The 12,136-nt window shown below is 35.4% G+C and overlaps 1 protein-coding gene across 5 annotated transcripts in view; it reads right to left on the bottom strand.

The window, feature by feature from the left end:
- Positions 1-3,564: 3,564 nt before the first annotated feature.
- Positions 3,565-12,136, bottom strand: part of ZNF484 (zinc finger protein 484) — a 30,245-nt gene continuing 21,673 nt past the window's right edge. For all 5 annotated transcript variants that reach the window (XM_060015064.2, XM_060015067.2, XM_060015065.2 and 2 more), the window contains one exon: positions 3,565-9,763. In XM_060015064.2, the coding sequence (XP_059871047.1) occupies positions 7,467-9,763 (2,297 nt within the window). In that variant the 3' untranslated portion in view covers positions 3,565-7,466. The remainder of the gene's footprint in view (positions 9,764-12,136) is intronic.

Genomic DNA, 12,136 nt, shown 5'->3' with positions numbered 1-12,136 from the left:
TGGATTAAATATAGGAATGTGGTGGCTGTGTTGTATAGTAGTTGTATGTTTAACTGTTAAGAATTTGCCAAACTATTTTACAGTGTTTGTGTCATTTTATATTCCCATTTGCCATGTATGAGTTCCAGTTGCTTCACACCTTTCAACACATGATGTCAATCCTTTTTAGTGTTTTTTAATGAGTGTATAGATGTGTCTCGTGATTTTAATTTGTATTTCCCTGATGGCTAACGTTGAAAATCCTTTCTTGTTCTTATTGGCTATTTCATATCTTTTTTTCATGTATGATCTCTATTTGAATTTGTTGCCACTTTGCGGGGGGCGGTTATCTGGCTTTTTACAATTGGGTTGTAAATTTCTTTATATTTTCAGAATACAAATCTTTTGTCAGATGTCTACTGCAAATATTCTCTCCCATTCTGTATCTTGCCATTTCATTTTCTTAACAGTGCCTTTCAAAGGACAAGTTTTTAATTCTGAAAAGTCAAACTTAACATTTTTTCTTTTATAGTTCATTATTTGTGTGTCCAATCTAAGAAGTATTTTCCTATGGTCCCGGTACATTTTAAATGGTTGCTCTATAATGACATTTACAATTTTTTATGATTGTTGACTGTTTTCAGTTTTTTCTTTTTCAATTTTGATCAATTATGTCTTGCTAGGAAATCATTTGCTCTTGGTAGTATTCTCTTCTGGTCCTATTGACTGACCCAGTATCTGTGGTTGTTTTTACTCATTACACATCTTGTTTAATTTTGCTATCTGTCTACTTCATTTTGGTTTCTGTGGGGTATCTAGTTTACTGGGGTTTTAAAAAATCTTTTCTATTTATTTTAATAGAGAAAAGATGGACTACTTTATAAATTTGGTGTCTGAATAAATTCAGGCATACTTTCCCATGCAAGAGAAATCTAAAATAGAATGGTTTATATAAAGCATGTCTATTTTTATCACATAGCAAAAGCCAGGAGGTAACTTGCTGCTAGTGTTGATTAAATATGTCAGGACATGTCTCTGATTCTTTTGGCCTCTCCCCTATGGTTGAGAAAATGTTGCCTCTGCCCCAGGCATCATGTAAAAGGAAGAAAGCATAAATTGATGACAGTAGCTAAGTCTGTCCTTTTCTTTAGGAAAGCAAAGGTTTTCCCAGAACTACCAGTGTTTTGCTTCTCCTGGCCTGAGTCAGTTCACTTGGCCACTACAAGCTTCAAAAGGTGCTAATGGAGTAAGCAGTGAGAGAGGAGTATTGGAATTGCTCAGCAAACCAACAGTGTCTACAACTGTGAAAGTGACTATCCATATCCAAGAAAAAAGATATACAAAGTATACAAAAAACCCCACAAACATCTAAAAATTTTATAATATGTGAAGATTAACTAAGACTAGAAATTCAGAAGCTGCGGAAGAATTGATGGGCACATTTAAACATGTAAAAAGGGCTTCCCTGGTGGTGCAGTGGTTGAGAGTCCGCCTGCTGATGCAGGGGACACGGGTTCGTGCCCCGGTCCAGGAGGATCCCACATGCCGTGGAGTGGCTGGGCCTGTGAGCCATGGCCACTGAGCCTGTGTGTCCGGAGCCTGTGCTCCACAACAGGAGAAGCCACAACAGTGAGAGGCCAGCGTACCGCAAAAAAAAAACCAAAAAACAAAAAAAAAAAACGTAAAAAACAAAATGTGAATGGCAAAATATCATATACAAAGTCAAGAGACAAACAATAGGCTATTTTTTTAAAGGAGTTACTACCTTTAGAACATAAAAAGCTGTTACAAATTGACAAGACAATCCAAAAAGAAAAATTTAGGATGGTTTATAAAGGCTACTTTGCAGATTAGCAAAGTGGCGAAGGAACTTTTAAAGAGGTATATTAACGTCAATTAAAATAAAACTAGTTATCACTTTGAAATAATAAAATTCCTCAAGGTTAAAGAGTAACAGCTACTTGTAATACAGGGGAAGGGCATATTTTTATACTAATGTTAGAAATATGAAATGTTAGTCTTATTCTAGAGAAATCTGGCAACATCTATTAAAATAAGAAAACACAATTCAATCCATCAATCTCACTCTTACAGGGGGGAAAAAAAGCTCCAGTAGGTAAGGGCATGATTATGCTTGTCCACTAACCTATTATGCTATGTCAGCTCTGGAAGATGTTTATCAGATCATTTTTCCTAGTGACAAAAATGTCAATAAACAGTGGCAAAGTGGTTGAACAAATTATGGCATTCCACACCATGGAGTCTTCAGCTGGTTAAAGTACTGTTGAGTGCAAAAGATGCAAAAATGTGTGTATAATCCCATATTAAGACAATTGAAACACACACTCATATATGTGTGCACAGATAACATATTAATGTGTCCACATATGGTTATGAGTATAAAGAAAAATAAAAGAAGTTCATCAGCATTGCTTATCTGTTGACAGACTGTTGATGTCTGGAGTTGCTGAGAATGGAGAAAGTACAAAATTCAAGAGATAAAATATATTATGTCACATTTATACAAAGTTTTATGTGTGTGCACATGTGTGTCTTTAAATATTTTTTTTAATGAAAAGAAAGGAGATTTTTCGACTGACCTATTTGTCCCCACTGGTTCTAGAGACATGGGCATGAAATTAAAGCAATAAACAAGATGAATCGTATTTCTTGAGGAATTTGCTTCTATAGGAAGGCTTCTTCCACTGTATCAAATATATAGTTTCCTCCCACTATGAATTTTGTGACATTTTAAGAAAATGATGTATTCTTAGAAGACTTATTTTTCTCAATTATTTATCTGATGTCCAGTAAGGTGTAACTCATGGACAAAGACTTTTTGACATATAACATACAATATACAATATCATAGGGCCTCTCTGTAGTATGAATAACCTGTAATTAATAATTTATAATTCTGACTTGTGTAAGAATACTTTCTCACTTTTAAGAAATACACAATTTTACTTGTGTATAATACAGAATACTGAAAACTGATTTCTGAATGAAGCTATTCCCATATTTAGTGCATTTGTCTTCCTCTAGCAGCAATTTTCTGATAACTTCCAGGTGTAGTGTTTTCTAGTCACTGCTTTTATAGGTTTTTCTCTCCAAAATGAATTTCTGTAATGAAGTATGATTTGTGAATGCAGCCCTACCCACATTTAATCAAAGTACTCTCCCCTACGAATTACCTGATGTATAATTAAATACTGGTCCAAGTGACCATTTTCTTACATTTACTGAATTCACAGAATAAGATTCCTTTTTGAAAAATTAATATAAAGTGTATTTTTAATTTAAAAATTTCTATTGTAAAACTGCCTTAAAATAGTTTTGCTGTAAATACAAGTGAACTGTATTATAGTGCTGTCATAAAAAGATACAGCTGCGGAGAATGGACTTGAAGACATGAGGAGGGGGAAGGAAGGGTAAGCTGGGATGAAGTGAGAGAGTGGCATGGACATATATACACTACCAAATGTAAAATAGATAGCTAGTGGAAAGCAGCCGCATAGCACAGGGAGATCGGCTCAGTGCTTTGTGTCCACCTAGAGGAGTGGGATAGGGAGTGGGGAGGGAGAGGCAAGAGAGGAGATATGGGGATATATGTATATGTATAGCTGATTCACTTTGTTATATAGCAGAAACTAACACACCATTGTAAACAATTATACTCCAATAAAGACGTTAAAAAAAAAAGATATGGCTAACTCACACTACTTTCCCAAGTCAAGTCTATACTCCACATTTCCCCCAATCAATTTATACTGACCTTGGGGTTTACCTACTTAAGATTTAGCTCTCATATTCCACTGATAATTTTCCATCATCCATTCCTCAATCAATTCCCAAGTATCCCTTGAGATACATGGAGGACCACAAAACACTCTTCCTTTCTCCTAGAGATTGTGTTTTACGAAAGGTAAAGTATCTTTTTTTTTTTTTGGCTTGATAATGTAGAATTGTATTTTTAAAAATATACCTGAGAATAAAAAAGTTGAGGGGCTTCCCTGGTGGCGCAGTGGTTGAGAATCTGCCTGCTAATGCAGGGGACACGGGTTTGCGCCCTGGTCTGGGAGGATCCCACATGCCACGGAGCAACTAGCCCCGTGAGCCACAACTACTGAGCCTGCGCGTCTGGAGCCTGTGATCCGTAACAAGAGAGGCCACGATAGTGAGAGGCCCGAGCACTGTGATGAAGAGTGGCCCCCGCTTGCCAAAACTAGAGAAAGCCCTCACACAGAAACGAAGACCCAACACAGCAAAAATAAATAAATTAATTAATAAACTCCTACCCCCAACATAGAAAAAAAAAGTTTAGAATCAAATTGATGGGCTCTTGCCACCAGTTTTCATTAACTCAACTTTCTATTAATTATCCAGTGGGTGGGGGGGGGGCATACTATCAAAGAAAGAATCTGAGAGGCTCTTAGTCAATCTCCTCCTTTTGCTAAAGTTTGGCAGCTACCGTAATAAAATTTGACACCACCAGAAGTACTTTTCTCATATGTATCAAAGTTTATAAAGTGTTTAACAAAAGAGTGAATGCCTTAACTTTTAGCAGCAAAAATTGGGAATAAAGTCATGTTGCAAATCAGAGCACTTTCATATTTTGGAAAGTTTGGAGAGTTTTTGTAATTAAAAACGTATATTTCTGGACTCTGCATTCCTTAAGTAGCAACAGCTATCTCAGTGAATTAAAAACTTCTGTTAATGGCAATGTAGGTGGCCTGTACCAGTACTCCCCCTGAGAACTAAAAAAGGTGGAAGAAAATATTAAAAACGTTTAGCTTTGTGACAGCACTGGAGAGCTACCAAGGAAGTGAGAAACTGCAAGAATAAGATTAAAGACATAACCTCTGGAATTTGGAACTATTTATTAAAAAGAGTTGTTTGCTAATTCTTAAAGCAAATACTGAGCAAGAGAAACTTAAGACAGTTTTTTGACAAACTTATGGGACTAAAGGGACAAATAGTAGAATTAAGTTCCCTCTAAGGAGGAGCATCCTGATAAATCTCCCAAAGTCCTAAGTCTTGAGGGTATCCCCTAAGAATAAGAGTGAAAAAAAATAGACAAGCCCTCACAGGGACTGCAGCCCAGTTTCGAATAATCTCAGTACATGATTGGATGAAGGCAATCAGGGATTGCTCATGTTCCTAGGCTGGTCACCTGTTAGAAGCAAAGGAAATCCTCTCTGAAAGATATCCAGGCCATCTAATCATATCTACAATTTTTAATATATAATGTCTAAGCAGTTCACTTAAAATCACCAGGTATATGAGAAGACAAGACATCACCAAAACCCAAGAGAAACAATAGTCAACAGAAAAATACTATCTAGACAATGGGGTCATCACTAGGAGAAGAAGAGGAACATAATGAAGTAAATGCATAATTTGAATAAATAATAGCTAGAAATTTCCCCAAATGTGCAAAAACAGAGGAAAAAACCCAAAGAAAAAAACCATTAAGCTCCAGATTTTAAAAAACACTGCAAACCCCAAGCAGGATAAATACATAGAATATCATACCTAAGCATATCACTGTCCAACTGTTGACAGCCTAAGACAAAGACATAGATTTTAAAGGAGTGAGAGAAAAGAATAATTAAAAAAAAAACATAACCTTCAAAGGTAACTGGATTGAAAGCTTACTTTTCAACAAAACAATGAAATACAAATCAAAACAAAATATCTCAAAATACTAATAGAAAATAACTGCCAACTTAGAATTCTATACTCAGTAAAAACATCCTTTAAAAATGAAGGCAAAATTAAGACATTTTCCAACAAATGAAAACAATTTGTCACTAGCAAACATACACTAAAAGAAATACTAAAAGGTGTCCTTCAGTCAGAAAAAAAAATGATTCTAGAAGGAAAATTCAAGAAGAAGAAGGGAAAAAAGTAACAAAAAGGGTAAATATATGGATTAATTTAAATGCATATTGACTCTGAAACAGTAATGATTGTTTCAACTACATTCAGAATTAAAATGCATGCTACCAATACAAGTCAAGAAGGAAATAAAGTTAATGTTCTAACTCTTCACCTTATACAGAAAGTGGTGTACTCATTTACATTAGCCTTTAATAAGTAAAGTATGCATATTGTATTAATATCTTACATAGTAAATTTTGAGACAAAAAGCACCACCAGAGATAAAAAACAGACATTTTATAATGATTGTTTCAACTAACCAGAAAGAGTATAACAATTCTAAATATGAATATATGTAAAGACATAGACTTAAAATATATAAAACAAAAACTGGTAGCTCTAAAAGAGAGACAAATTCACAATTATTCTGGGAGATTAGTACACACATTCTTTTAGTATCTGATACAATATAGAGGATTAAGAATTTGAGAATATAGAGGATTTGAAAACAATTGATTAATTTGTAGAGATTGAAAGGAAATAGTACTCTTCCAAATGTGCAGCTATCTTCTAAGAATACAAGCTCAAATGCAAGATAATTGCCTCATAATAACCTAGTATGTAATAATAAATATGTAGAGAATGCATTAACGAAATTCAAAGGAAAGAATTCTAGGTTTTAAAACTCATTTTCTTAATTTGTCTCTTTTTCAAACAGAAATCAGTAAAAAGTAGGGGTTTCTGTGAAAGATGCTGAGAATCCAGAGTACTAAATCTGTAACCTGCAGCTAAATTCCATGATCTCAGGGCTAGTTCTAGTGTGACAGGTAGTCTATGGGGTGCTGCTTACATCATTGATCACTTTTGGGATACAGGCTGGGAGCACTTTATACCTCTTGGCCATGAGTTACCTGCTGCCATGGCAGGGAATTAGTAAATGAGGGAACACATTGGTTACCTAAAGATGCCTGTGAATATTCAGGTAAGTCTGTGGTTCTGATTTGCCAATCTCAAAGTCAAATTGTTAATTTTAAATTTATGAATCCAAATTTCCACACACTAGTAAACATTATAAACAATAAATAATACTGACTTCCCAAAGGAAAAAAAGTAGAGTCCTTCTTTGTGCGTTTAATGTCAATTTTCACAAAAACGTCTAGCTTTTCTTCATTATAGACCTGAATTGTCTATACTGTTGCCTTGATTTCAGTGTCCTTAGGGTGCTTGGACAATGAAAATTTTTCTTAGAACACTGTTCCTTAAGAAATTCCTTTGGTCAACATTGAATATTTTTGCTATGCAGGGCATGAAAAACTCAACAGCCCTGATTTATAAAGCTCCTTATCCAAAATGTGAAACAAGAAAGATTGCCAAGTTATCTCCTTCCAAATGTACTATTATTTGCAGGGGCTTGACAATCCCAAGTAACCAAGCATGGCCATTAAGCACTGCTTAAACACTTTCTCCAGAGTGTCCCCCCATATGTATAAAACTGGACGTCAGCTATGAGATCCAGATATTCATACTTCTGACTAGATAAAGTAACTTTGGTTACCTCTTGCTTCTTAGTCAAGCTATAGCTCCTCAAAACTTTTATCCCCACATCATGATTGTGGCACTGAGCATTCTACTTCCCCAGTATCAGATTTCTGATGTATACTGAGTTGTACTTTCCAGTTGAAGGCTTTCCTAAAGTCACTACATTTATAGGGTTTCTGTTTAGTATGAATTTTCTGGTGTTTAATAAGATTTGATCTGATGGTGAAGGCCTTTCCACATTCAGCACACATATATGGTTTCTCTCCTGTGTGAATTCGATGGTGTTCAAGGAGTTGTGTCTTCTTAATAAAGGCCTTCCCACAGTCACTGCATTCATAGGGCTTCTCTCCAGTATGAATTCTCCGATGTCGATTTAAGTGTGACTTCTGGATGAAGGACTTCCCACATTCAGTACAAATATAAGGTTTCTCTCCTGTATGAATTCTCTGATGCATAATTAGTGTTGATTTTCTTGCAAAGGCTTTCCCACATTCACTGCACTCATAATGTCTTTCTCCAGTATGAGACTGCTGATGTATATGGAGGCCTGATTTCCGAGTGAAAGCTTTTCCACAGTCATTACATTTATAGGGTTTCTCACCAGTATGAATTTTCTGGTGTGTAAAGAGATTTGATCTGTCAGTAAAAGCCTTTCCACATTCAGCACATCTGTAGGGTTTCTCTCCTGTGTGAATTTGCTGATGTACATGAAGCTGTGACTTCTTCGTGAAGGATTTCCCACAATCACTGCATTCGTAAGGTTTCTCTCCAGTATGAATTCTCTCATGTGTAATAAAATGTGACTTATGGAAGAAGGCCTTCCCACATTCAGTGCAAACATAGGGTTTTTCTCCTTTATGAATTCTCTGGTGCATACTCAGTGTTGACTTCTGAATAAATGCTTTCCCACATTCACTGCATTCATAATGTCTCTCTCCAGTATGACATTTCTGATGTATCCTGAGCCGTGACTTCCAGGTGAATGATTTTCCACAGTCACTGCATTTATAGGGTTTCTCTCCAGTATGAATTTTTTGGTGTTTAATGAGATTTGACCTGTCAGTAAAGGCCTTCTCACATTCAGTACATATATAGGGTCTCTCACCAGTATGAATTTTCTGGTGTATAATGAGATTTGTCTTGTGGGTGAAAACCTTCCCACATTCTGAACATATAAAGGGATTCTCCCCTGTGTGAATTCGCTGGTGCACATGGAGCTGTGACTTCTTTATAAAGGACTTCCCACAGTCACTGCATTCATAAGGTTTCTCTCCAGTATGAATTCTCTCATGTGTAATAAAATGTGACTTCCGGATAAAGGCTTTCCCACATTCAGTACATACATAGGGTTTTTCTCCTGTATGAATTTTCTGATGCATACTTAGTGTTGATTTCCTTGTGAAAGCTTTTCCACATTCAGTACATTCAAAGTGTTTCTCACCAGTATGAACTTTCTTATGTATATTGAGGTTTGAATTCTGAGAGACATTTTTCCCACATTCATTATAATTATAGGGTTTTTTCCCTCCAGGATGAATTCTCTGATGTCTGAACAGATCTGACTTCTGGATAAAGGCTTTTCCATGTGGACTGAATTTACAATCAGTCTCCTCAGTGTGAGGAGTTTTCTCATGGTTTGAGTTGAGGGAAAAGTCCTTCCCATATTCAGTGCATATATAAGGTTTCTCTCTTGTATAAACCTGAGGTACAGCAAATTGGGACTTCCGAGTGAAGACTGTTTCACATTTGCTGCACTCATGATGTTTCTCTTCAGTATAAATCCTTTGATGTGCAAAAAGGTGTGACTTATGGGTGGAAAGTTTTACACAATCAGAAAATAAATAGAGGTTCTCCCCATGAAATTTTTGATGTTGAATGAGAGTTTGCTTATGACTCAGAAGTTTCTTACATTGATTATATCCACAAGCATTCATTTCTGTATGAGAATTCATGAGAGTAAAGATATTACCATATCCAATAATCTTATCAAAATTTTCTGTTACATTGTTTCTATTATAATTACATAGGCTTACAATAGGCTTCAAACTCTTTTGAAATGAGTCACAGTTATGGAGTCTTTTTCTTGAAGGAACAAGGTATGTGCTTACACGAAACATTTTCCTAATGTCTTTATTATATTCACAGTCTCCCTCATTAGCTAGTGTATCCTTGTTCATGAAGGCAACATGACTTAAATGTTTGTTCTGGTTTTCCTCACATCTCCCTGTCTGTTCATCATCTTGCCACAATTCTTCTAAAATGGAATACAGGTCATCTCTTGTGAAGAGATTAATTCTCTCAAACTGGATTGAAACTTCTTCAGACATTCCCTGTTGTGACGTTTCAAAACCAATACCCTGATCTAAAAAATAAAATAAAATAAAACACACAAAGAACAGTTAGCAGAACACAGAAGGGATGATACATAGAGTGGATACAGGGTGAACACAGAGAAATGGAAGAGATTTATATAAACATAATACTAAATATAGATAAATATATAAAATATGAATAAATATATGTGTAGTAATCTCTTTATATATAATAATATGCAATAATAAAATAAGCATTTACATTACATTTGCTGTCTGATAAACAATAGCATTTAGATTTGCCATGCATTTTTCTAACTCATTTAAACATCATCACAACCTTTTGATATTGGTGTTATTATTATCCCTATTTTAAAGATGAGGAAACTGAGCCACAGAAGAGTTAAGTAGTGTGTCCAAATCAAATGTTTAGTAATTGGGGAAGATGAGATTCAAACTGAAGTACATCAGTTCTGTGCATGTAGCAGAACTACACAGTAAGGGGTCAGAAAAACAAAGTGACAAACTAAGTGGCTAAAAAGAAGTGTTTCTGAGTCTAGCTTCTTACTATCCTTCATCTATAAATCTTAATCTCCCTGCTTTCTCTTTTCCCTATTAACCACTGTGCCCTAAATACCAACTTATTTATGTTTAGAAAACTATTGTAGCCTCAGTCATCCTGAATTAGCTTTACCATTACAAACAATAAATGTATGTATATGATTCAATTCTTTATGTCCTGTTTGGGGTGCACATACATGCATCTAATAGGAAGAATATAACAGCAAAAAGGGCCAACTCTGAAGCAGAGACTGAAAGTTGTCCATCTGTCCCCTTCCTTCAACAGTATTAAGCTTGTAGCCAAGCATGTGTCTGCCTCAAAACAATAGGTCTAAAAACAACAAAAAAAGAATAGGTCTGTGCAGCCTTATTTGTCATTAGGTAAAGCCAAGTAATTCAGTTATCACCAATCAAATGGGAGTAAAAATTATATTTGTTGTAATCAGGCCAAGGTCTTAAGGAAGTGGGTGTGTCTCCCAAAACCCTCTCCTCTTCCCATTGGCTATCTTGCAGCTGGCAATGCCCAAGGCAGAGACCAGAAAACTACAGCCTCAGGCTAAATCCAGGCCTCTACCCAAAAGCTAAGAAAAGATTTTACAGTTTTGAATGGTTGAAAAAACAAAAGAAGAGTAATACTTCATGGTACATGAAAACTATATACAATTCAAATTTCCATGTCCATAAAGTTCTTATTGGAACACAACCACATCCATTCATTGATGTATTGTCTATAGATGCTTTGGGGCTTCAAAACAAAATTGAGTAATTATGACAGCAATCACATGCCTCACAAAGCCTAAAATATTTACTTCTGGGTCTTTACAGAAAATATTTGCCGACCCCTGCTCTAGGAGGTGATGGTGCAATGACTTTCTAGAAACTCTGTCCCTAAATAGTCATTGGAAGCAGAGTGGCCTGGCAGACCTGGACCACTCACTTTGGAACTGTCATGTGATGGGTCAATGTTTATATTCTCTAAGTCACTGTTTCTTGGGGGTCTCTCAGTGACAGGGGCTTAGTTTTACTCCAATATACCATTCTTGCCCAGAATAAGAATCACTAATATTCCAAATCCTGGAATAGTGTGTAAGACAAGACTCTCAGTAAATATTTAAGTAAAAATTAGATTATTCTTGAATATAGACACAGTCTAACCTCATATCCATTTCATTCTATCTCTAAGGCCTTGTAATGTCCCCAAACACATTCTTTATTTTTTATATTACATTTTTACTCACACACATTAATGGCTTTCATTAATCCTGAGGACCTCTAATACTGATTTCTAAACATGGATTTTCATCTTTTGCAACCTTTCACTTCCTTAGCTTATAAACCCATTGCTACACCTGACAACATTTACATTATTACCAACAATGTTCAATGTAAAAAGTTTGCTCCTGTGGTAAAAAGTTTATCCATAATTCCTCTGTCACACATTGAATTACTCATTCAATAAAATACAGAGTCATAATTCAGGCCAATAAAATGAATGTATGCAAGCTATCTTTCCACCAGTCACTAAAATCTATTTTATTACTGAATCCAAACATATATTCTTTTCCTTTTCCCCATTAAGCTTCCTTTTTCTGGTCCTCTGTTCCTATTCAAAATTCATTTTCTTCATGGATCATTTAGGGTTCTATGCTCTGAAAATGAATCTCAAATCTCAGCACAACTCTAGGAAGACTCTCTTTTCTTTTAATTTAAAAACAAACACAGATATTTCTGAGCCTTTCATACTCATATTTAATCGGCATAGATTTGCACAATAACAAATGCTTAATGCTCAAAGCCTGAAATTTTAAACATTTCTTGCAGTTATCTTCCCTTTCTAATTACAATTATTGGCCCTTTGAATT

The sequence above is a fragment of the Delphinus delphis genome, chromosome 6 (assembly GCF_949987515.2).
Source record: "Delphinus delphis chromosome 6, mDelDel1.2, whole genome shotgun sequence".
Lineage (NCBI taxonomy): Eukaryota > Metazoa > Chordata > Mammalia > Artiodactyla > Delphinidae > Delphinus > Delphinus delphis.
Note: the sequence above shows the minus strand (reverse complement) of the source record. Positions and strands in the feature narration are given on the sequence as shown.